General features: G+C 35.9%; 1 protein-coding gene across 2 annotated transcripts; it reads right to left on the bottom strand.

Annotated features, from left to right (window-relative positions):
* Positions 1–907: 907 nt before the first annotated feature.
* LOC105222376 (uncharacterized) lies at positions 908–25,669 on the bottom strand. Of its 2 annotated transcripts, none has more exons than XM_049462439.1 (9): positions 25,234–25,669; positions 23,862–25,177; positions 23,652–23,800; positions 23,302–23,581; positions 19,291–19,441; positions 19,081–19,204; positions 2,322–2,431; positions 1,234–1,316; positions 908–1,165 (listed from the first exon to the last, which is right to left on the bottom strand). In XM_049462439.1, the coding sequence occupies exons 1-9, from the start codon at positions 25,585–25,587 to the stop codon at positions 964–966; spliced, it is 2,769 nt and encodes a 922-aa protein (XP_049318396.1). In that variant the 5' UTR covers positions 25,588–25,669; the 3' UTR covers positions 908–963. The 2 variants fall into 2 exon arrangements, with proteins under 2 accessions (XP_049318396.1, XP_049318397.1); XM_049462440.1 differs by having other exon boundaries at positions 23,542–23,581; positions 25,234–25,667.
* Positions 25,670–26,667: the final 998 nt, after the last annotated feature.

Here is a 26,667-nt window from a genome sequence, read left to right as displayed (position 1 = left end):
TCTCATAAGTGCGCTCCAAGCACTTATAAAAGGCATCTTTGGTCACATCGTCCTTCTCTTCCGTCGGGGCGAGGGCGCAAATCAGCGATATGTTGAAGAATCTCGCTTTGATGCGGGTTGTGGCTAGACGTTCATTCTCCGGAGTGAATGATAGTACTCGGCGACGGAGTCTCTCTCCCACCACGAATCCAAAACCAAACTTGCGCTCCTTTATATGGCCACTGTAGTAAATGTCACAAGGACCCTCTCGTCTCTGTCCTTGTTCCGTCCATCGCATTTCTTGGACGACGGTGATGTCAGCCTTTAACTTTACGAGCACATCTACCAGCTGGGCAGCGGCACCTTCCCAATTAAGGGACCGGACATTCCAGGTGCATGCCCTCAAATCATAGTCCTTATTTCGTTTGCCATGGGGTCTCTCATCCGAGGCTGTTGGTGGTTTTTCATTGGGGGTGTTTTTTAAGTGGCGGATCCTATGCAGGGGATGTTTCGCCTTCTCACTTTAGCTCGCCTTCTCACTTTAGCTCGCATTCTCACTTTAGCTCCCCTTCTCACTTTAGCTTGCCTTCAAACGGATGTTCTTAGGCTACCTAGAGGATACTTGGTCAAAGACCGGAGGTCGTGAGCTGCTTGAGTCATATGTAAAAGAATCGTTTCTGGCCACTCCCAAGTGAATGGCGATCAGAGAACTTTCCTCGCTTGCGTGAACTTCTACACATGACTCCATCCTCCTTAAAAATATCTACATATGTATATAAAATTGCTACACAATGTACACTTTTTTCTGAAAATTATTATTTTTTCAATTATTACTCTTCCCATATCGCGCCATGCTCATCTTTTCAACATTTTAATTTATGGTAAATTGTTAAAATCAAATAAGAATTTATTTTACAAATAACATAAATATTAAGAATAATTAATTAATTTTATTAGATATATACACACTATATAACTTTTTATTTATATCTGCAGGAGGTATTTAAGATATTTTGTTTTGATTTCAGGAGAATTCATGTATCTTGTGTTCCAATCGTGCTCGTTAATATGAATCACTTTGTAGCCCATCATCTCTAAATGTTTTGTTTTAAGGTGTTCAGGTCCACGCAATGCTGTAAGATCGTTTTCACAAAAAGAATCTAACCGCAGCAACAGTATTGCAAATCTAATTTAAATATAATTTCACTAATTACACGATTCAGTGCATAAGCAATAAAATAAAAAAAAACTTACTTCGTTATGCGATCTAATATTGTTGTTTCTGCTGGAGCTGGAATAGGCTCACGATTTTTATCAAAGTGTATTACAAAATCAATCTGCAAGACAAAACGAAAAAAAATACACGTTCGAATTGAAAAAAATTGTGCGGTTGGAATTAAATAAAAAATGTCTTTCAATCATATGCGTCTACATTTGTGATGATCTGCTTGTGTAGTGAATACTTGCCTAAACACTTAAGATATACTATACATATGTATAGCATGTTTGTAGTTTTATTAGGGTTTATTATAATACATACGTACATTGATATGCAATATCAATGTTAGCCTTTGTTAATCGTATGTCGTAATCTGCACTGCCACATATTCGATATAATCTTAATTTTAATTCTGCTTCCTTCTCTCACTTTTATCAATGGATTACTTATTACTTGTCATAATAAATAATTGATTCTCCATTTTAAATAATAACTTCAAAAATACGATTTCATATCGAGTTCACTAAATTTTGCTGTTTCGTATGATCAAAATCTTCCCAAATCTTGAATGCCAAACTTGAATATAGAGCCTCATATAGAGGTCTTATAAAGTTGTCTTGGTCTGCAACCCTTGCTTATTTTTGTAAAACAGCTAGTTTCCACAAATTTTTGGTGATATGATAAAGACGCCATTTTAGGGATAGATAACGTTAGCATTCGCGTTTAAAAAATATTTTTAAAAACGCAATATCGCATTTAAAAAGTGGCCAGTCTTGATTTGAATCCAATGGAGAACCTTTGGGGGTACATATAATTAAAAATTTGGAGACAAAAAGCCCAAAAATAAATTTATTGGGTTCTATAAGGGCTAAAGTTGGGCATTCAAGAAGCTTGCGAAGATTTTGATCCTGCGAAATAGCAAAATTGAGCGAACTCGATGTGAAATCTTAATTTGCTCTGTAATGGGTTCGAAATCTTATAGAATACTCCATACGAATTGTACTTGTATAAGTACACAGTTCAATGGCATTTCTAACAGTAATTTAAAGCTGGCTGATAAATAAGAATTTCAAATACAGAACTGTGTGAATATGAATGATATACAATCAAAAAAGGTATTAACTTGATATCCATAAGGTGTAATGTGATTACAGCTGAAGAAATTATCGTCGCTTAAAACTGCATTCAGTAGATTTTTGACATCGTCGCCAAATTTGCTTCGAGTTTTATGTTCTAAAAAAAAAATATATATATATTAGTCATTTCACAAATAAAATTAAATAAAATGTAAATATATTGTATAAAGGGGTTTTTTCCGAGGAGATTGAGAATAAAGCGTTTCGTATCGTCATTTCATTGTAAAAGCAATGGTATGTGCCACTTGCTCACTAAAAAACTCTTCTATATGGCACCTTAGGGTGACGTTACATATTACTTTGAATATATGTAGATTATACACAAATAATTAAGTATGCAATTAAACAATAACTAAATAAAGTAATAGAAAGATATGGGCAAAAATCTTAAAATTGAAACCTCGACGGGATACCATTCATATTTAATACGATTTTTATTTTCGAACATAATGGCCAATATAAATGGTATAAACTTTATTATTATTTATTGGATCCAAAGGAAGGTATGAGCTGATTGCAATTATTTTCAGCATTAGACAAGGTTTGGTTCTATGGCTGATCAGAACCGAAGATGTTGTTTAAACCCCTAACCCTTTATGGTATTCAAAGCTAACTTACACCCGCGATTAAGATTGGAAATTAAAATGTGCGGGTAATTTGGTGTACAATTACTTTAATTTTTTTGTTTATTTAAAATACAATCAAATTTTAAATATGTACATATAGGTATACATGTGGATTCCGAACGCTGTTGTGTTCAATTAAACGCAGCGACAAATTGTTGTTGGGTTGAGATAAGATGCTGCTCGCAGGAACTGGGTTGGCACAAAGTTGTTTCTAGTTATCGTGGGACGAATATCCAATCGAATAGTGTTCATGCAGCGTAGTGCAGAACGGAAGGTATCAAAAATGAATATAATGTAAGCGATCATTCAATTCCTTTTTATTATGTTGATGATGTACGATACCGTCTTGTGATGACCACTTGCTGAGTGTGGTGGTGTTCTTAGATGTGGTGTGTTGTCCTTGAGTGCGCCTGTTTTTGCCAGGTAGTGTGGTATATACATGCAGGGAGATGCTTAGGTCGTTTAAACATCCTGGACCCCCTACGCAAATGTTTTGCGTATGTATTACGTATAAATAACCTCATCATGTATTAACGGGTCATATTGAAATACCCTTTATATGAATTTTATGACTTCACGACTTGTATTATTTTTAAACTCGTTTATATGTATTTTTATTGGCGGTTATTGACAATTTCTTTAATGTTGGCTTATTAAATGTTGCAACTCCACGCCTGGTCCAGGCATGGTCGGAATGGGTGCGTCATGAAAACATACCCTAAGGCTGTTCAATGAGAGGGATCTTGCGAGCGCACAGTGAATTGCTCGTGAATTGAGATTGGCTTCAATTCTTATTAATGTACACAATTGTTTAAATTTAATTCCCATAACCCACCCACTTGGATAGATGCGATAAGAAGAACCTTTGCTTTTTATAAGGGTATGTAGGTGCGTCATTGGGAGTATGGTGATCCCTTAATTTTATGATGATAATAAATCTTTCGTCAAGAGTCATAAGTGGCGAATTTGAACCCTGGGGGGTCGAAAAGTAACATATATTTGAATTTTTATTATTGGAATTGTCAGACTGAATTCTGGCTTTGTTTTTTCTGCCAATTTGTGGGGTGTTAGATAATTGTCGCGTAGTTATGGGGGGAAGTTTCCTTAACTTTCGAAATTTCCTTTAATTGTTAATTAAGGTATTTGTTTGTATTATACTCAATTAGCGTTGGTATATTGGTATTGTAACTAGTCCACTTTGTGTTTCGCTGTGCAACGATTGAGATTTTTGTGCCTTTGAGACACCATGCAATTTTTCGAATTTTATGTTTCGGGATTTGCTTTTACAATGAAACCCGTGGTTCCTTTTGCACAATTCCGATGTTTTTGGCTCCGCAAACGCTTAGTTTACGAGATATTCGACTTTAAAGTTTAAAAATTCACAGAATTCGAACATTTCCACAAACTATTTTACTACATTTAACCCACTTTTCACTTCAAATTCATTTAATTAAACTGTAAACATTTAAACAAATTCACTATTTACACGTTTTGTAGGTTTTATAAGAAAAAAATCTATATTTTAAAAATCACTTTTTACACTCGTATTGAGCACATTTATGTGCTAACAATTAAAAGGAAATGCAGCGCTGCCATATGATAATAAGCAAATATGAGCAGTTCGCTGAATTTCACTATTTCGATATAATTCTTCTTTCTTTATTTAGCAATCTTAGTTCTTTTTGTTTCGCCGAAATCCGTGCCTTTATTGATATTCTTAAGAACTGATTTTAATATAAGATCTTACAGCTATTTATACTAGTGAAATGCGGCGGCTGTTATCTGCTTGAAACTTCTTTGTTGTAATTCGATATCCGTTATCTTGCTATCACTTGTTTGTTATACAAGTAGAAGAGATGCGGAGGTGATTATCGCAGTGGATTATTCTATTGCCAAATGTTTGTCGTTTATATGTTGAGAATGCATTTCTAGATAGTGCATGTTTGGTTGGTATTGTAATAATAGTCCATTTCTATTGTTCGACTGATAGTGCATGACAATCATCGGTTTACATAGTTCGTTCAAGATGTATATTAAAAGATAAGATGTATGTGAGTGTGTGTGTGTGTGACCCGGAGCGAGGCTATGTCGTTAACTCTCGTTGACAACGACGAATAACGCATTCGATGGGACGGTGAGCTGTATAAGATATACGACGACATTGACATAGTTCAGCGAATTAAAAAAGCGGCTACGCTGGCTACGTCATGTTGTCCGAATAGACGAAAACACTCCAGCTCTGAAAGTATTCGACGCTGTACCCGCCGGGGCAAGCAGAGGAAGAGGAAGATCCTCCCTCCGTTGGAAGAACCAGGTGGAGAAGGACCTGGCTACGCTTGGAATATCCAATTGGGGCCATGTAGCGAAAAGAAGAAACGACTGGCGCCCTGTTGTTAACACGGCTATAATCGCGTAAGCGGTGTCTGCGCGAATTATGAAGAAGATGTTTGTGTTATCGAAAATAAGCTTCGAACAAAGAGCTGACATTAAATTTGTTTTTTTTATAATTGGTAAAACTTTTACCTATATGGAAGACAGATAAATTTCTTTTCCTAGGTTGGTACAATTGTCCTTAATTATAATGCCAAAAATTAGCGCAATCTGTCAACCAGTGTGTTTACAGCAGCTGTTTATGTCAGTCGACCTTAGTAGTGTTTAAAAAACTTTAACGTATTTGTATTAAACGTAACGTATTTGTGTAAAATTTTGGCCAAACACTCAACAAATATCATTGAGCAAGCAAGCATAGATCGCAATAATTTTTGGCATCATAATTAAGGACAGTTGTACCAATCTAGAAAAAAAAAAACCTGTCTTCCATATAAGCGGGAGATTTAAATGCAGAATTCCCCATACTTTCGGGAGAGGGTGTAAATACTGTTTTTTTTTGTTTTTGTTCGCCACTGCGCTTTTCCGCACTGCACTGGTTTTTGTTCAGTTTTATTTCTTGGTTTGTTTTGTATTTTTAGCATTTTATTACCACAATTTTAAAGATTTTTTTCTTGGACGAAACCAATAGTGCCATAAACCTATAAATTTTAGGGTATTCAAAGCTTACTTACACCCGCGATTAAGATTGCAAATAAAAAAAACGTTAAAGTTTTTTAAATCACTGTGGCAACGCCGGTTGAAGGACGTGTTTAAAGTCGCAATTTCTTTGTAAAATTAAAGAAAATTGTACAAAGAATAAAATATATATCAAAAGTGATTAATTTAAAGCATTATCAAAGCTTTGAAAGCTATATATATGTATTTTGTTTTGTATTGTGCCTAATAAGAGAAGAAGAAAACTATCCACAATATACTAAGTAAATGGAGCAGGCAGCCGCATAACCAAAAATATATAACCACAAGAAAACCAATAACAAAATATACGGCAACGGTGCATTGCTGATGTGCGGTCCGTTTGCAGTGTGTCGCAAATAAAGGAGGGCTACAGTAATTGCTAAGTTACATATAAATTGTGCTATCCATCGATAAATAATGCCACCCAAGAAAATAAACACAACATCACAATTTTGTGGTCATTGCTCTGAGCTGATACGAGATGGTGTACAGTCCAGCATCCAATGTGTTGCTTGCCAACTCTGGTTTCACTCTAGGTGTACAGGCCTTTCATCTGTGGAATTTAAGGCCACAGCGATCAGTATCAAGAAAAAGGAGTCGGTTTGGAACTGTTCATCCTGCAGCAATGATATCAGTGTTAGGACATGTGACAGCCACTTATCTGATGATGAAGTTTTAACACACATCTCGCCACAAGCTAATGAAATGGAAAGTCTCTTCCAGAAGTACTTTGATCGCTTCACCTCTGACTATGACCGCAAATTTGAAGATCTCAAAAAGTCACTCGTAAGTAGCGTAAATAACCTTAAGGATGAGGTGAGCAATCTGTCTAAACAATATACAACACTCACTAATAAATGTACTGCCCTTAACGATAGGCTTTCATCAGTAGAGAATAAAATTAATAATAAACTCAATGCCAAGCCTGACTTACCAGTGAGTAAGGAAGATATCTTCACTGAAATGTTGGAACGTGAGCGCCGTAAAGTCAATGTAATTGCTCTAAACATCCCGGAATCAGTCAAACCAGTGGGTAAAGATCGTTTGGATGACGACAGGACAAATCTAGTAGCCGCTTTGCCTTCTTGTCTCTCGAACATTGCCACTGAATTTAAGCTACGCAGACTAGGCCGACATACACCGGGTCGTACACGTGCGCTACATATTACAACTCGCTCAGCTGATGATGCGCTCTCAATTATCAAATACAGACCACCTAATAGTAACACTGCAGTCATTTTCAAAGCTGATCTTACCCCTTCTCAACAACAGCACCTAAAAAATTTACGACTGGAACTTGACTCTCTAGTAAAAAGCGGCAACGACAGTATGACTATAAAGTATATCCATGGTATGCCTAGGATTGTAAAGAAGAATTTTCGCTCGCACAACGAACAAGAAGAAAGTATCTCTCATCCAGTTATATTACCAGAACGTTCGAGGTCTGCGCACAAAACTCTGCGCATTTCTGACCAACACGTCGTCTAACCAGTCTGATATCATATGCATCACTGAGTCCTGGCTCCATCCATCTATACGTGATGGAGAAGTCATTGACTCTTCTTATAATATCTACCGTAAAGATCGTGCATCTCATGCTAATCATAAAGTACGTGGTGGTGGAGTCTTTATCGCATGCAAACGTTATCTACACACTGAGCCAATCTCTACTGAAAATAATAACCTAGAGCAAATATTCATCAGGGTGAAGGGTGCATCCCGTGACCTAATCATCGGCTGTGTATACATACCTCCTCAGTCACCTTATGAGATCTTTGTTGACCACCTGGCCACTATTTCTTTCATTAGAGAAAAACACCAAGCATCTGACTTACTGATAGTTGGTGATTTCAACCTCCCTAGCAGCTCTCCTCGTGCGGACTGTGAAAAACTACTTTACGACTGTTATTCGCTCCTGAATTGCACACAACGCAACCACATTCTCAATGCTCACAACTCAGCCCTTGACTTATGTTTCAGCGACATCGACATTTCTCCTGAACACTCGCTTGCCTTGGTTCCTGAAGACACATATCATCCCGCTCTAGATATCACGCTCAACTTTCAGCCTGGACTAGTTCCTATCTACTCCTCTACGTACTCTTTCAAAAAGGCCAACTATGCTGAGCTCAACACTTTCTACCTGAGAACAAATTGGATCGATTTATATAAACTCAGCACAATTGATAGTAAGCTTGATTATCTCTACGCTAAAATCTTTGAAGGGATTAACCAGTTCGTTCCAGCATATACTTATAAACACAGCAGTTATCCATCCTGGTTTTCAAAAGATCTCATTCGCAAAATTAAATTGAAGAAGTCGGCGCATGCGTTGTACAAGACAAGACGTACCAACTACAATTACTCTTGCTTCAGTAAACTGAGACTTGAGTGCAAATCACTGAGCTCTGAGTGCTATAAAAATTACGTGAGTAAAGTTGAAGCCAAACTCAAATCGGACATCAAAGCCTTCTGGAACTATGTCAAAGACAAAAACCGTTCTAGCAGTGACATACCTTCCTCCATGGTATGGGATGATCTATCAGCTAATTCCGGGCCTGACATTTGTGATCTCTTTGCCTCCTTTTTTCATAGTGTTTACGCACCTAACAATCACCATGGCGCTGCCGCAGCTACCTACAACCCGGGACCTCAGAACATACTCCTGAACGATCTGACAGTATCATCTGACGAAGTACTTAAATTACTCCTTTCACTTGACCCTAGAAAAGGTGCTGGACCTGATGGTCTACCTAACTTATTCCTAAAGAACTGCGCGATCAGCCTATGCGAACCGTTGACGCACATATTTGGTGAATCACTTAGTGGTGGTATCTTCCCCTCGTCATGGAAATTATCATATATCACTCCAATACATAAGGATGGATCTAAAGCTATGGTCACCAATTATCGTCCTATTTGTATTCAGTCTGCCCTTGCTAAGTTGTTTGAGAAATTGGTGCTACCACAACTACTGCAGTCTTTCGAACACGTTATAATCACTCGACAACATGGATTTACTGGGGGCAGATCTACAACTACTAATTTGTTCATATACATTAACAAGGTGTTAAATGCTATGGATTCCGGAAACTGTGTTCACAGCATCTACACAGACTTTAGCAAGGCGTTTGATCGTGTTGACCATGATATACTCATGCACAAGTTGAGCAACTATGGTGTTGGAGGTAGTGCTTTGTCTTGGATCCATTCATATCTTACGGGTAGACGCCTACAAGTTAGAGTCGATGGCCATCTTTCATTCGAATATATCGTAACATCTGGGGTACCACAAGGATCTCATTTGGGCCCGGTACTCTTCAATATATTCATAAACGACATTGGCAACAATATCTTATCAGATCACCTATTGTATGCAGATGATCTCAAAATTTTCAGGCCCATAGCTAGTATGTCAGATATCCTAATTCTACAGCATGATATTGACTCTTTTGGTAACTGGTGCCTTGTGAACAATCTTGATCTTAATATCAACAAATGCGCCGCTATAACTTTCACTCGCTCACACTCACCAATTCCTGCAAAATACAAACTCAAGGATCAGGAAATCATAGAGGTTGATGAGATAAAAGACCTGGGGATCATTGTTGACAACAAGCTCTCCTTCTCTAAACACATTGATAGAATCACATCTAAGGGATTCAAAACCCTCGGATTTATCCTAAGAAACAGCAAAGACTTCAACAACCCCTACTCTGTAACCAGACTTTTTCAATCGCTAGTCCTACCTATCCTTGAATATGGTTCAGTCATCTGGTCTCCATATACTAATGCATCTATAGACAAAGTGGAAAAGGTTCAACGTAAACTCTGCAAGTCGTTAGCCTATAAATTATCATCGTCTACACATACTTACTCCACTGATGAAATTTACCAGAGCTTTCGTATCAATAAACTATCAGCACGTCGACAGGTTGCCGATCTTAGTTTCTATTACAAGGTTGTCAATAATATTATTGATGCTCCAGACATTCTTGGCTGCTTTGAATTTGCCCCAGTAGGCACTTTACTTAGACGTAATCGTCTACTAAAAACTTCTAACTCCAAGAAAAATTATGTGATCAACGGTCCTCTGAATAGACTGGCCAAATCTGTCAATTCTTTTCAAGGTGTGATTGACTTCTACGGAGGTACATACTCTGCCTTCATAGACAATACAAAGAAACATCTGCTTGTTTAACCAAGGACTCCATTTGCTGCCCGCCACAACCAGAAACCATCACCATAGTACTCTGCATATACACGTTTACCTTCAACCTACATTTTTCATTTTTTATTTGTTTCTCTTAATGTATATTGCCGATTGGCGTTATTGTAATAATAAATAATAAATAATAATAAAAATGCGCGGGTAATTTGGTGCACAATTACTTTAACTTTTTGTATATTTAAAATACAATCAAATTTTAAATATGTACATATAGGCATATAAACGCAGCGACAAATTGTTGTTGGGTTGAGATAAGATGCTGCTCGCAGGAACTAGAATGACACGAAGTTGTTTCTAGTTATCGTGGGACGAATATCCAATCGAATGGTGTTCACGCGGCGTAGTGCATAACGAGAGGTATCAAAAACGAATGTAATGTGAGCGATCATCCAATTTCTTTTTGTTATGTTGATGATGTACGATGTCGTCGTGTGGTGACCGCTTGCTGGGTGTTGTGGTGTTCTCAGATGTGGTGTGTTGTCCTAGCGTGCGCCTGTTTTTCCCAGGTAGACTGGTGTGTACTTGTATGGAGGTGCTTGGGTCATTTAAACACTTGTAATAAGATGAGGTGTTCCTTAACTAGACAAGAGCGCGCATTTGATGATCTCAGGTTAACTATACTATCGTAGAGAAGAAAGGACTACGACTTCTTCGTTCTCTTTTCTTTTAATGAAATCACGTACACACGCGGTACTCAGGAGAAGCCATTTAGGATGACTTCTATATTATTTGCATAAGCAATCACCTTGCAATCTCGATCTTGTTGTGAGCACATTGTTGGTCATGAAGGAAAAAAGGGCATTAGGTTAATTATTGGACGGATTTCAATTATTTTCGGCACCAAACTGTAGTATATCCAAGAATAAATCTTCACTCACTTTTGCTAAAATGCATCTCTTGAAATTTGCTTTTTGCTTTAAATTATTTTTTAGTTTATAACCTACTGTTCAAATATCATTGAACATGCATACTTATCAGCAAAGCCGAAATACAATTAAAAATTAATATCTATTTTCAAACATACATACATACGTATGTACATAAACAACCACATGCATTTAAATACAATGTGCATCTAATAATAATAAAATGTATGGGACACAAGTCATAAAATTACAGAAGAGATAATATTAAACACACACACACATGTATTGTGTGCCGTAAATATACATACTTGTGTTTAATTAGATAACTAAGAACTCAAAATTAGTATACTCGTATAAGGTTTACATTTTACCAAATAAAATCAGAATGAATAAATTCTCCCTCAATGTAAGACGTTTCATTTCCCCCCACCAGTGGTAAGGAATGACAAGTTCTTTTTTTAGGTCAATGTTTGACAACATAAATCAAACATTTTTGGTCCTTCGAGCCGGATAAAGAGCTCGGCCAAATTAAAAAGTCCTGTATTTACAAAACAGGCAATATACAAAAAAGCCCTGTTCAAAATACAGGCAAATTAAAGCAAATATAATTGTAAGACGGGTATTCCTTATTCCCGCATATTAGCAAGATAAAATAACTTTTACAAACAAATTTGGTCCTATCGAGCCTAAAAAAAAAGAGCTCAGCCAAATTAAAAAAAAGCCCTGATATTATAAAAAATACAAGCAAATAAAATAAAGTAAACCCTGTAATTAATATATATGGGCCATTCCATCAATTGGCGACACGGTTTTGTACCCGTGGTTCTCCGATTTTGACGAAACTTTAGAAAGTCATAATATAGACTAAAATAAGAATATCTGTAAACTTTTTAGTGGCCAAAGTTGCTCCATTGTTTTTTGGCGCGCAATTCAAATTGAGATCAAACAAAACAAATGACTTTTTCTTTTATTTTTTAACGACCTCAAAATTGAGTGAAAAAATTTTGAAGTTATCCATTTTTATGTAAAAAAAATCTCAGCTTTCTGATAAAAATATTTTCAAAATCCAAAAAAAAAATCAAAATTCAAAAAAAACTTGTTTTTTCCAAAAATCCCGCTTTTTGTGCTCTTCCCCCCCTTTTTTTCAAAATTAACATTTTTATTCGATTCCTCGTTAAATTTTACATAAGAATCAGTGTTCAAAAATATGGGACTCTGATCCCATGAACAGCAAAAAATATTCAAAGTTGACGCTCAAAATCCAAAAATAACATTATTTTCCAAAAAATCCGATTTCTTGTGCTTTTCCACCAACTTTGCATTTTTTTTGCTGTTGATGGGATCAGAGTCCCATATTTTTGAACACTGATTCTTATGCAAAATTTAACGAGGAATCGAATGGAAAAGTCAATTTTGAAAAAAAGTTGGTGGAAAAGCACAAAAAACCGGATTTTTGGAAAATAATGAATGGCCGATATACAGGCAAAATGCGGGTGTATATTCCCGCATATTGACTAAATAAAAATAATAATTGTAAGACGGGTGTATATTCCCGCATATTAGCAAATTAAAACAAAAATAATTGTAAGACGGGTATATATTCCCGCATATTAACATCATGACAAATAAAGTCAAATCAGATACATTTTATTTGGATCTTGGAATCTTCATATTCAAGAGGAAAATTCAATTCCTCAGAAAAGTAATGAATGATATCCACAAAATCACGACAGTAAAAAGTGATGATGTTAAACATTTAAAAATTGTGTTTCTTCAAATGCACAATTTTCACACAATGTACTTTTCAAACATTTTTCTTGAAGTAGAAAACTTGTATTTTGAAATAACGGCGGAGTATTTTCAAAATCTCGAACTTTGTAAATCGAGATTAAAAGGAGAGCCCGAAATTACGTAGTTCTCTTCAGCGTGATGTGCTGTTGGAAGATTAAACGATAGAAGAAGAACCAGAAATTTTGTACCGTTTCGACTCGGATTTAAAATGTACATAGGTTCCAATCTTTTATCTACCTTGTATATATCTATCTTCTGCTGAGGAAGAAACAGCAGAAGTAATAGAGGAAGACAAAAAACAAAAAAATGAAGTTGAAGACGAAGAAGAATCACTTGAAGAACTTCATAAACCTTCAAAAACTGAGAAAAAACAAACTGAATTGATATCTCTTCCGGCAGACTCACATTTTGGAGAAATGTGGGAAAATGCAGTCTAGGATAAATCGATTGAAGGTGAGGACGAAGCTAAAGAAATGGACCACATTTTGGAACATGATGCTGAAGCGTATGAGAAGGAAGAGTTACAAGAGTACAAGTTTTGAACGAACCAACACAATTGCCGAAAAAGCGCAATGATATTTTAGTAAAGCCAAATCCGAATCTTATCAAAAAAGGAAAAGATTTCATAAATTATAAAAAGCAGCCAAAAATTACAGTTCACAAAACTGCTAAAATGAAGAACCATGCGGAAGATGATTGGAATGATTCTGAAATCGCAAACAAAAGGAAAGGACCTCAACGTGGGACTAGAGGCAGACGAAGCAGATGCACAACAACGAATGCAGCGAAATTCGGCACAAAAGTCAAGGAATGGAAGCATCGATATTGCAAACACAAAAGGAGGACTTAATTTAAGAAAGTTAAGTTTAAGTATGATATACATACATATCTATACACTGTCCACTAATTTCCCTTGGCAATATGTATGTTCAAATATCATTGAACATGCATACTTATCAGCAAAGCCGAAATACAATTAAAAATAAATATCTATTTTTAAACATACATCCATACATACGTATGTACATAAACAACCACATGCATTTAAGTGCAATGTGCATCTAAATAATAATAAAAATATATGGGAGACAAGTCATAAATTTACAGAAGAGATATCATTAAACACACAACACACACATAATACATGTACAGTTGAAAACAACCCCATGTGGTGTGCCCTGAATAAAAGTTTTTCATTGCCCTCCACCAGCGGTAAGGATTGTAAGAAGTATTTATTGAATTAATAACACCTACCACCTTTTATATTTCAAAATATCATAGAAACTTTTACATACTTATGTATATACAGATGATGTCAATAAATTACTTGATAATAATTGCGCTTTTCCATTACAAAGTTAATGCCAAATGACTCAAGAACAAAAGATATCACAATTTAAAATGTACTGGTTGGGACCGTATACCATATTTAGAAAATTAGAATTCTATGATATTGCAGAATTGAGAAAATACATTACATAATAATTACAAAGTATAGCCGCTGGCACAATCGAACGACAGTCAATCGGTCATAATCTTCGCACCAATATAGTCGCCTAGTGTTTGATTTGTAAGATCAAACGAACTCAAATAAGAATCTTTAAATTCTTACCGTTGGTGGGGGAAAATAAAGACCTTTTTTGAGTGAGAATATATTCATTCTTTTGCCTATATACATTCATATATAATAGGACTTTTACATACATACATATATTACCTGTATTTTCCTTATACAGGTCTTTTCTTTGGCTGAGACCACAATCCGGCTCGAAGGACCAAATGTTTGAATTATAATCAAACTGTTTGATTTGTAAGATCAAACTTTTTAAACTCAACAAAGATTTAGTATTCCTTACCTCTGGTGGGGGGAATTCAAAAACGTCTTTCGTCAAGTGAGAATATATTCATTCTTATTTTATTTTTCAATTTTTAAACCTTATATACTATTTTAGAAGTCTAACTTATCTAATTACGAGGGCTGTCCGATAAATAACCGACCTCAACGTGAAGCTAGCGGCACATCTGAAAAAAAAGTTTCTACTTCAAATTGTGCATATTATAATAGCTACTCGCCAAAATTTCAGAAATTTATCTTGCGCAATTATCTGTTGACAGTCGTTTTTGTGAGTCTATTTCGGTGATTTCCCCAAAATGGAAAAAAATTAATATCGGGCTGAAATTAAATTTTTATTTTTGAAAGGCAATACGCCTTCACAAATCAAAGATGAGTTGGACTCTGTGTATGGTGTCTCTGCACCATCGTTTACCACCGTAAAATTTTGGGAAGCTGAATTTAAACGTGGTCGCAGGAGCTTGGAAGATGATGAACGTCCTGGGCGTCCAAAAACTGTAACCACTAACGATAACATCGCTAAAGTTCATCAATTGGTACTAGGCGACCGCCGGATTAAAGTTAGGGAAATAGCTGAGATTATGAAGATGTCAAAAGAAACTGTTTGTCACATATTAAACCAAGATTTGGGCATGAGAAAGCTGTCCGCGCGTTGGGTGCCGCGTTTGCTTACGCTAGACCACAAACGTGCGCGCATGAACATTTCCAGCGCTCTGTTGGCTCAGTTTAGAGGCAATAAGACCGAGTTTTGGCGCCGATTGATAACTGTAGACGAATCTTGGATTTATCATTATACGCCCGAAACAAAAATACAATCTAAACAGTGGATTGAAAAGGGGGAACCAGCCCCAAAAAAACCTAAAGCTGTGTATTCGGCTGGGAAAGTGATGGCGAGTGTTTTTTGGGACAGCTATGGAATTATTATTATCGACTATCTTGAAAAAGGAAATACTATGACAGGAGCATACTACGCATCATTATTGGACAAGCTAAGGAAGAAATTTCGAAAAATCGGCCACATTTGCAAAAAAAGAAAGTCTTGTTCCACCAAGACAACGCACCATCTCACACCTCAACAGTCGCCATGGCGAAAATCCACGAATTGCGGTTCGAACTGCTTGACCATCCACCTTATCCGGATCTAGCACCAAGCGACTTTTTTTTGTTTCCTCAACTTAAAACTGCGCTCGGCGGCCAGAGATTTTCGTCAAATGAGGAGGCAATCTCTTTCATGAACTCGTATTTTGCAGACAAAGACGCCAAGTACTATTTGGAAGGGTTGCAGAGATGGGAGCATCGCTGGGAGAAGTGTGTGGAGTTACAAGGAGAGTATGTAGAAAAATAAAAAAAAAAAATTTTGAAAAAGTCGCGTGCATCATGGTTAGGTCGGTTATTTATCGGACAGCCCTCGTAAATATATATATATTTACAGCACACCACATGGGGTTGTTTTCAACTATACAATACAATACATGTGTGTGTGTGTATGCTGTCATACAAGTATAATTTATATTGCCTGGTTTGGGTTGTTTTCAAGTGCACATGTGCATTTGTAATCAATTGCCCAAACCTAAGTAAATATGTTTAGTATGCATTTCTTGAGTGCATGCGTATCACTTATTAATGCATACGTGCCTCATTTATGTTTGTATGCTGCATATCAATGCATATATTTTTATTTGCGTATTTTTTTGTACGTATGTTCAATATATTTGAACATACATAGATATCCATTAGTGGTGGACTGTATGATTACAATAGCTAGATTATTTCTTTTCTTATTTAACATACTATATATAAAAGATTTAATATAATGTTGTTGTCCGTGCTTTGGCAGCAACGAACATGTTCAATTTTGAACACCTAGATTTATGGTAATAGGACGCAGCGAGAGAAAGTTTCAACCCTTTGAAATCATTACATTCCGGACTAATCGTCCTGTTCTGTCACGAAGCTTCTTGATGGATCCTGAAGGTTTCCATGCTCCTTCTAATCCTACGGGCAACAGTTTATTTTTTATTACGGATGAACAGACTATGGTTAAATCGACACAGATTATCACGCTCATAATTTATAGATATATATTTTATAGGTTCTACAACGTTTCCTTTTGGGTATTACAAACATCGTGGAAAACTTAATATACCCCGTGCAGGGGAGGTAGGTCGGTTTCGCCCATTTTATGTATGTAGCATTAGAATTTTATGCGTCTAATTTGGTTGAAATTGCTTAAACGTTAAATTAGGGAAGGACATGGTTATTATCCGATTTCGCCCCTTTCCCTTTACGTTGCGTTACCAAAATACAGTTTTGTATCTTAATATTTGGCTTAGTTATAGAACTCCATGTGATTTCGATTAAAGGCAATTTGTGCGCGTACCTATTTCCCCCCATCTGTAACTAACCTCTTCAAAATGCCAAGAGCCATAGATACTAAAAAATATAGTTACGATCGACCAAAACAGGTGCGGGATGGGATTGATACCGAAAGTTGAAGAGGGAAGCGAGAAGCATTTTTGCAGACAGCAGTGAAAGCAAAACGCCAGAAGGCGAACCTGATTCCCCAATCGATGACGATGGGGCAGACGTTCCATTACCGGACTATGAAGAAGTTCGAATAGCAATTACCCATCTGAAGAACTACAGAACGAGGGCCAAGGGATTGCCGGCCGAGCTATTCAAACACGGCGGGTCAAAACTAATAGAGAGCATGTATCAGCTTCTTTGTAAAATATGGTCGGACGAAAGCATGCCCAACGATTGGAACCAACTAACGTGGGATAAGTCTCTTAAACATCGCATATAAGGTTCTATCGAGCGTATTGTGTGAAGGATTAGCTCACCGTCAACGAATTGATTGGACTTTATCAGTATGGCTTTAGACCTGGAAAATCAACAATCGACCATGCGCCAAATCTTGGAAAAGAACCGCGAAAAGAGAATCCTTTATGCCGCGATGTCTGAATGTGGTATTCCCGTAAAACTGATACGACTGTGCAAACTGACGTTGAGCAATACCAAAAGCTCCATTAGGATGGGGAAGGACCTCTCCGAGCCGTTCGATACCAAACGAGGTTGCAGACAAGGCGACTCCCTATCGTGCGACTTCTTCAATCTACTGCTGTAGAAAATAATTCGAACTGCAGAACTTAATAGAGCAGGTACAATCTTCTATAAGAGTGTACAGCTGCTGGCGTACGTCGATAATGTTGATATCATTGGCCTCAACACCCCCGCCGTTAGTTCTGCTTTCTTCAGACTGAACAAGGAAGCAAAGCAAATGGGTCTGGCAGTGAACGGGGGGCAAGACGAAATATCTCCTGTCATGAAACAAACAGTCGTCGCACTCGCGACTAGACTCCTATGCCACAGTTAACAGTCATAAATTCGAAGTTTTAGATAATCTATGTTGGAACCAGCGTTAACAGCAACAACAATGTCAGCTTTGAAATCAATAACCAATAACTCTTGACAACAGATGCTTCTTTTGACTGGGTAGGCAATTTAGATGTAAAGTCCTCTCTCGACGAACAAACACTTTAAAAGTCACTCATTTTTCCCGTCCTACTACATGGTGCAAAGGCATGGACGATGACAACATATGATAAGTCGACGTTACGAGTTTTCGAGAGAAAGGTTCAGCGAAAGATGTATGGTATTTTGCCCGTTGGCCACGACGAATATCGCATTCGAGATAATTCAGCGAATTAAGAGACAGCAGCTGCGCTCGCCAGGTCATGTCGTACGTTTGGACGAAAACACTCCAGCTCTTAAAGTATTTGACGCAGTACCTGAAGGCGGAAGATCTCCATTTCGTTGGAAAGACCAAGTGGAGAAGAACTTATCTTCGCTTGGAATCTCCAATTGGCGCAACCTTGCTAAAAGTAGAAACGGCTGGCGCGCTGTTGTTAACTCGGCTATAATCGCGTAAGCAGTGTCTACGCCAAGAAAGAAGAATTAATGGAAATTTTCACAATGACTCATAATGAAAGTCTCAACCATGAATCAGCGCGAATTTCGGCAAGAAACGTACGAGAATAACAATTCACAACCAGAAAACTGTTACTACTACTGCTAATCGAAAAAATCAAAATATGAGGAATCGTGGGCATTTAAACCCCAACTCATTTCAGAGTGGAATAAAGGTTTCAACAACACAACAGTGTGAAGATGGTAACGGCGAATTTTTGAAAGATAATTATCCATATCTAGAAAATATTTACAACACAAAAATTTATATACATACGTACAAAATTTTGCAAGAAAATAGTATTAACTGATATTGGGATATTTATTGAAAAAATCTGAACTTACTTCTACTGAGTTGAGCTTCTAAATAATTTTGTTGAAACCATGGTACATTCGCCTCCGGGTAATCCAGGCACACTGTCCGATTTAACTGCATTATTAAGTTAAGTACTCGTTCGGGATAAGTCGCCTGAAATATTTTACAAAGTTTTAAAAATAAACATTTCAGGAATAATTACATAAATTTATGTTAATTAAAAAATATAAAGACAATACCTTGGAGTAACACACGTGAATCTCCTCTTCTATTCTTTGAATAAATTTAACACAAAACACTTTGTCAATAAGATCTTCAGGCATCGATTTATAGTAGCATAGCGCCAGACATGCTTGCACAATCGACAAGCCACTCATATTTTCGAAATCTCTACAAAACATTAAAATTCGATTTCGTTACATTAACATAAGTAAATATGTATGTACCAATAATCCAACTTATTTAATTTTTCAGCAGTCATTTTATTAGTTACATTTTAGCATATGTGCCATAAATCTAAATTTTTACGAATCAAAAACAAAAAGCAACATATATACATATATATATGTTACTGTTACTAAGGTATTCATTGAATTATATTACTGTAAACTATACAATACAGTAAAACTCTATTTATGAACAAGGACTTAAACATTAGAGCGGTGTAAAAATCCACGGCATCCAAGTGCAAATCACCATAAGATGTTGAGTTTTTTACTTGAGTTTGTAACAAAAGTGTTGTTTTCACAGTTGTTAGTTGATAACATTTAACATAATGAATGAAATAAGTAGTGAATGAGAAATGGGGACGCGAATGGAATCCTTTATTCGGACAGTATTATTAAAATACGTGGCAACCGGAGCATTTCTCTATCAAATTTCATGTTAAAAAGGTTGTTTCAATAATATATCTTTCGTTATTTTTGATTAACAAACTTGTGATCGTTGCGCTTATGCTTTTCTTTCGGCACAGATGCTGCGAGCTTACGAGAGCACTACGCAACGATCAATGCTCCATACGTTTTAAGAGCGGAAGGGGTACAAAAAATTCAATATCTTTGGAATGGAATCAGATTATTAAAGGTGATTATTTTCCGCGTTGTGTTACATACTTTTCAATATTTTTTAGCGTGAAGAACACTTCAAAAATTTCAATTGTTTAGCCAAAAATTATGTAAAATATTATTATTTAAACAAATGGATCATGAAAAAATATTTATAATATATCACGAACATTTTTCTTTGACTTCACAAAATTTCATCGATTTATCTTCAGTACTTTATGAGAAAATAATTTTACAATTTTATCGTCCTCTATATTTCAACATTCAATAACTTTAACAAAAAAAAAACGAATTTTGACGAAATATTTATATCACGCGGTATGCGTCTGGGGTAGGGTGCAATAAAGCCATACGCAATAAAGCCATAAGGCAATAAAGCCATATTTTTTGGTAATAAAGCCATATTGGCTTTTCGCGTAGAACTCCTTTTTGCGTGGGCGGCCTTCGGCCGCGCTTCAAAAAAAAAATAACTCTAGTCGGTCCAACACTGGGGTGTATAAAATTCTTTTCGCGTCGAACTCCTTTTTGGGTGGGCGGCCTTCGGCCGCGCTTCAAAAAAAATAACTCTAGTCGGTCCAACACTGGGGTGTATCAAATTCTTTTCGCGTAGATCTCCGGGCGCCGCGCCCCGCTGGCCTCATCTTCGCGCTAATGCAGATATATTTATTTCCCGTATACTTACATGTGCGTTAATTGCCTAATATTAATTATTGGGAGTTGCTTGTATCCACATTGCGGAACAATACTGAAAGCGGCGTCCATCAAATAGGACTGGTAATTTTTGTCTCACCAGCAACACTAAACATTAACTGAAACCCCTAAGCTAAGAAAGAAACAAATTTGAAAGCGGAATAAAGCCATATGGCTTAATTACCAATTGCAATTGGAAACAAAGCCATATAGGATTTATGGCTTTATTACCAAAATAATATGGCTTTATTACCAATATGGCTTTATTGCGTATGGCCTTATTGCACCCCACCTGCGTCTGGTCCACTTCCTAATGAACTACTATTATTCTATTTTTCGAAATTTTCATGGACCACTTGACGTGGTTTGACCCAAATATCAAATAAAATCAGAATGAAAGATTGTGAAGTGAATTCAATTAAACAATAAGTCAAAAAATGTTAAAGTAAAGATTACGTGATGTCATTCCGGATACATGCAAACATAAGCTCAGGAAAGGATTCTCTCTGAATCTCATTTATATATCTCACACATTGACCTTTATCTCCGGTAAAAAGCCAACTATAAGCAATGGGTCGATACTTTTTGTTCAAACCGCCGCCATTTTGTCGAATTATAAAAAAATAAAAAATAAAAAAAAAAAAAATAAAAATAAAAAAATAAAAAAAAATAAAAAAATAAAAAAAAATAAAAAAAAATAAAAAAATAAAAAAAAAATAAAAAAATAAAAAAAAAATAAAATAAAAAAAGCTTTCATAGCGCTATAGCGACTTTTCTACATTCTTTATGAAATTTTTGCTTTAGATCAAAATTGCGGTCGCAATCATGGACATCGTACAGGACCTTTTTTTATGACACCCAATAAATGAACATAAAAAAATCATTTTGTATTCGTCATGAACGTATTTATTTATAAAAAAAAAGCGGTCTGATTAGTTAATTCCGCTTCTGACGTCCTATATCTAATAAACTATATCTAAAACAATAGAAAGTAGCTTATGCCGTCCCGAGATTCCAAGTTACCTCATCACCAATGTTCAGCCAAATCGTTTTATTTTTATATATAAGATAAACCACTGCTCTAGAGTATTGAAAATGAGTCTGTGCGAGCTCCATTTCAATAAGGTAAAACACGAAGTACGCAAACGTAAAAAAAAAAATTTTGGAAATAAGTCGGATATATGTATAACAAAACGGAGTAATGAATCTACAGTTTACACTAACAATTCAGTCGAATAATACATCTAGAAATTTCACCCTGAAAATCCGTCTTTGATCATAGCAAATTGCGAAAGTAAAAAATGTCTTGTTACATCCGGACTCAGCCCTTCCTTAAAGTGGCCATACACGGCACACAAGTGCGTTCGATAGGTATGAGAGCGCATGCGGTTTACTCGTGTATGGGCTTGTGCACATACCGATCCATGTTCGCGAAAATGTTTGACTTTTTACGATCGGTTTGCGCACATCTGTGTCGTGTATGACGCTGTGTGCACACAAAACCTTATTTCTCTCGTGTCGCCGAACAGTGAAGATCGTGAGGATTTTTTGGGAGGGAAAGAAATAATTGATTCAAGCGAAATTTCTGGCTTTATAGTTATATATTTGAACATCTTTCACAAATTTTTTGGATAGGAAATCTTTGGTATTCTGCTTTGGCGGCGGGCAGGATGCAGGTCGGAATTTCTATCGGAAACAAAAAATTCAAAGAGATTCATATTTTTTAATAAAAAAAAGTGTAATATTTTACAATTTTTTTTTTTTTAATTGAAAAAAAAAATGGTTTTTGACCAAAAAATTTTTTCTTTATGTTGTTTATGTTTACTTGACTTTTCTTAGTTTTTTTTTAGTTTAAATAGAAGAAAATTTTATGGCAAAGATAATAAACTTTGCCCCAATTCCATACGACGTTTAGTTTCTTTTCTATCCTGCCAACCAATTAAGAATAATCGTAAAAATTAAAAACCGAGAAATCGCGCTTCAAAGTTTTCGCTTTTGCCCAAGCGCTCATACTCGTATATCTGCTATACACTCGGTCACTATTTCCCTTCTAGTTTCAATAATATTTCGAATTCCCATCTTTAATTTTGGAAGCATATTGTTAAGATAATTTTTAAAGCGATTTAAGCAAAAAAAACCCGATTGTTTGAAGCTTCTAAAGCAGGCTCCCTCAATAAAGATTTCATATCAGAATTTATTGATCTTATAAAAAATTAATTGGCAATTTGGCAAACGAAAAGTGATAAATATGAAAATAAAATTGAGAAAAATAAAAGTTGTAATAACTTATTACCGAAATACAAAGAAATAGATAAACGTCTACAATAGAAATAAATTCCAAGAAATGTTCCGCTTGCCTGTCGCACATGTTCACTGTGTGAAAAACGAACGCAAATTGGATTTGTGTGTCGTTTATGGCCGAAACAAATTCACACAGATCGAACGCACATGTGTGCCGTGTATGGCCCCTTTTACTTATTTAGTAGTGGTACGTACCGTTTTAAAATAAATGCAGCGTTATTAAGTACAGCTTCAGATTGTGGCATATAACCTAAATTATAAGCGCAATTTAAAACTTTCTCCACAGTCTCGCCAATTACGTATTTCTGATTAGTTTCAATGTATGTGAACATTGCTTCCATAGCAATAGGTACAATGCAGTTTGATATATTGAAATTGTAAGCCATTTCCCGAATTAAACGTGAATTAAGTTCACTAAAATCAAGTTGATTATACCTGCTTAAGGCTTCTTGATAAATTGTTTTATTCTTCAAAGCTAAATAGAAAAAATATAGAAAAAATTTATGTGCATCTCTATAGATACGTTACTTAAAAGAAATACAAACATTTTCTGTATCCAAGTGTTCGCACTATGGTGTTTAAATCAAAAATCGACAAGTACTTGCTTTCCAAATGGCGCCCAATGCAATCGGTTAATACGCTATCTATAGTAGCTAGTTGCATACCCAATAACGATGGAATCGTATTACGAAATCTAAAATATTTGATTGTATCGTTACTGTTATATGATTTAGTCCATATCGAAAACAGCTTACCGCAATTCCAAGGCAATATGAACCCCACGACTAAGAAGAAAACAATCTATAGTACTGAATTGACTAGACATGGATATAATCTTGGAAAGTACAACATTAGGAAACTTTTTCCATCCAAAAGGTGTATGACCATATGCTAATACAAAAGCTGCTAAACGCGCAAACTTTGATGGTAGTCGTCCAGATACATCATTTTCTATCAATTCCATAGCCAATTGAGAGAGTCTCCGTTCAAGAGGAATGAAGCGGTATGTTCCTCCCAAATTATTATTAAAATGCATATAACGATGACAATGTCTTATAAACCGAAGGTGTGTTTTCTCTTCATCATCCGAATTTAAGGATTTCAAAATATTAGCCCAATACGCATCACACGTTTTCGAATCTGATATTTTTAAAGCACGAATTATACGAAAATACTCGGTGGCCGGATATGTAGTTAGGCTTTTTTCGGAAGTAAAAAGCAAATTTTTAAAAATTTCAATTGTTGGCTCTCGCCAACGAGGTTCTGTGAATGGTAAATAGGCGGCGAGAACATCGACTGTTTGGTGCCTTTGAAGTAAATTTTTCATCAATTTGCTAAATGGGTTAATTAGAGCTGATGGTTCTAAATGGTAACTAAAAACTCTACTTATGGTTTTAAGATCCGTTATATTAAGATTTGAAAAACTTGGATATAATAATAATAAAAGCTGCCGTATAATTTGACCATTTTTTTGTGACCATTTTGAAATATTTAATAAATGTAGTAGTTTTATTGTCGTTCTAGGAGTTTTTGCGTTAATAACACCATTTCTAATTGAAAGATCTAATTTTATTTTAAATGTTTCCAAAATATCTGTCGTAATTAATGGTTGTAGGTTTATTATGCATATTGAAAGAAGACGCAAGTCTTCTTCGTTGTCACAATGTTCAATATGGGACATTATATGTGGAATAAAGGGACTGCAAACTGTAGGAACATGAAAATCATCGCCAGTGTTAATACCAACAGCTAATCGAGATAATGCAGCTAACGCAATTGGTTTATCCGGTGACGAAATAAAGACCTTCTTTAGTGCACCCAGGAGCAACTGCTGCATAACCAAATTAGTGTTAGGAACACCAAATTTTCGGAGGCAAAGATAACAACAACTTTGTTCTGTAATATTTATTGAATTTACGTGGGGTTCCAAAGCCCTTAAAATTACTTTTAATAATTCTTCTGTAACTAAGCAATCCTTACGATCTTGTAAAATATCTTTCAGAACCAATATTGACTGAACAATATGGTTACGTTTAAATACCTCATGGTATTCTTTTATGAACTGCAATAGCTGTAAAAATTTTAATACATTATTTTTTGGTATATCATTTCTTCAAAAATACCAACTTGGGTTGTATCCTTACAAGCATTAAGCTCTGCTATTATTTCATCTTTGTTTTCATCATATAACAGCGATTTAAATTTAAAAGTTGATTTTTCTGTTTCATTAAGTGCGAAGGGGTCGATGGTATTTTTTACTAGCACAGGATCACTATGGATTTTAATTTTAGTCATTTGTTTAGATACATTTGTATCTGACGAAATATAATTATGAATAAACCGGCCATTCAAATATTTACTGTAGCCAATTTTTTGGTATGAAAATATGTGAAGTTTTACACTGTGTACATTAGGAATACACTTTTGATAAACTCGAATAACAAATGTTAAATTTAGGCTTGTAACAATATTTAATAACATAATTCTTGTTTTCCAAATATCCAAATAATATAAACTTATTGGCAGATATTGGAGCTGTGAAACAATTGATTACAATATCGAGAGTTTAATTTTCGTCTCACTATCGATAGTTTATTTCGACTATTGATGTGCTGAACAAATAGATTAACAGCCCTATTCTGAAAAAACTCAACTGAGTTGAGAGGAAAAACTTGAGAGATTTCTTGTGAGGCATATTTTGTGAGGCTATTCTTGCTCAAACCTCATAAGAAAAAAGCTTAAAAAAGTCACCACGTGAGGTAAAAAGCTTTTTGCTGTCAAACAGCTGTTTTAATAAAAATAAGCAAACAAAAATGGACACACAAATGGATAAAGAGCATATGTATGTAAGTAATTTTGCAAATTTTAAATATGAATCAATATTTCGATACCTTGGAACGCCAATCAAAATCGACTGACTATCCGCCTAGGATACGCTTCATGTTGAAGGATGTCATCGAGCTGCGTGAAAACAACTGGATACCCCGTAAAGTGGCGACCACTGAGGGACCCGTGCCTAGTAAGCAGATCCGCACCGACGATGATACAATTATTCGTACACCGTTCGCACAAAGGAATCGCGATATGCGCAATAATGATCGCGACGGTGATAGCTGGATGAATCGTTTCCATATAAATCTACAATCAGGCTTTAATGACATGTTTAGTAGTTTAAGTGTCACTGGTGCTTCACCGATTGTTTCACCGTAAGTTTCATAATATTACTTATTTCAACGCAATAATAAAAATGTATTTTTATTTATTTTTTTTTATTTTGCAGATTTGTTGGTGATAACCCCAATCGCCCCTATAATGGACGTGAGCGCAATCAAGGTGGACGTGATGGCAACAATTACAACAACCGTTATAATAAACATAATAATCAAAATGATGGATCCAGTTGAAATCGTGAGGACGGACGTGGTGGCCGCAATGGGCACATGGGGCGAGATGGTGACTCCTCGGGCCCATCACATTATGGCAACGGCGGTGCGAACTCGCAAGTTCGCTCATCGTTGAAGAGGTTAGATAGCTTACAATTATGAAATAACGAGCGTTGCC

This window comes from Bactrocera dorsalis, chromosome 1 (genome assembly GCF_023373825.1).
Source record: "Bactrocera dorsalis isolate Fly_Bdor chromosome 1, ASM2337382v1, whole genome shotgun sequence".
Taxonomy (NCBI): Eukaryota; Metazoa; Arthropoda; class Insecta; order Diptera; family Tephritidae; genus Bactrocera; species Bactrocera dorsalis.
The sequence above is the reverse complement of the archived record's forward strand: the minus strand, read 5'-3'. Positions and strand labels throughout refer to the sequence as shown.

Excerpts from the sequence above, each read along its gene's own strand:
- LOC105222376 (XM_049462439.1), bottom strand. The coding sequence starts at position 25,587 with ATGTTATTAAATATTGTTACAAGCCTAAATTTAACATTTGTTATTCGA. Across the intron at positions 23,801-23,861 it reads CATATTGCCTTGGAATTGCG|ATTTCGTAATACGATTCCAT; the intron begins GTAAGCTGTTTT and ends CAAATATTTTAG. Across the intron at positions 1,317-2,321 it reads TTACACCTTATGGATATCAA|ATTGATTTTGTAATACACTT; the intron begins GTTAATACCTTT and ends TTTGTCTTGCAG.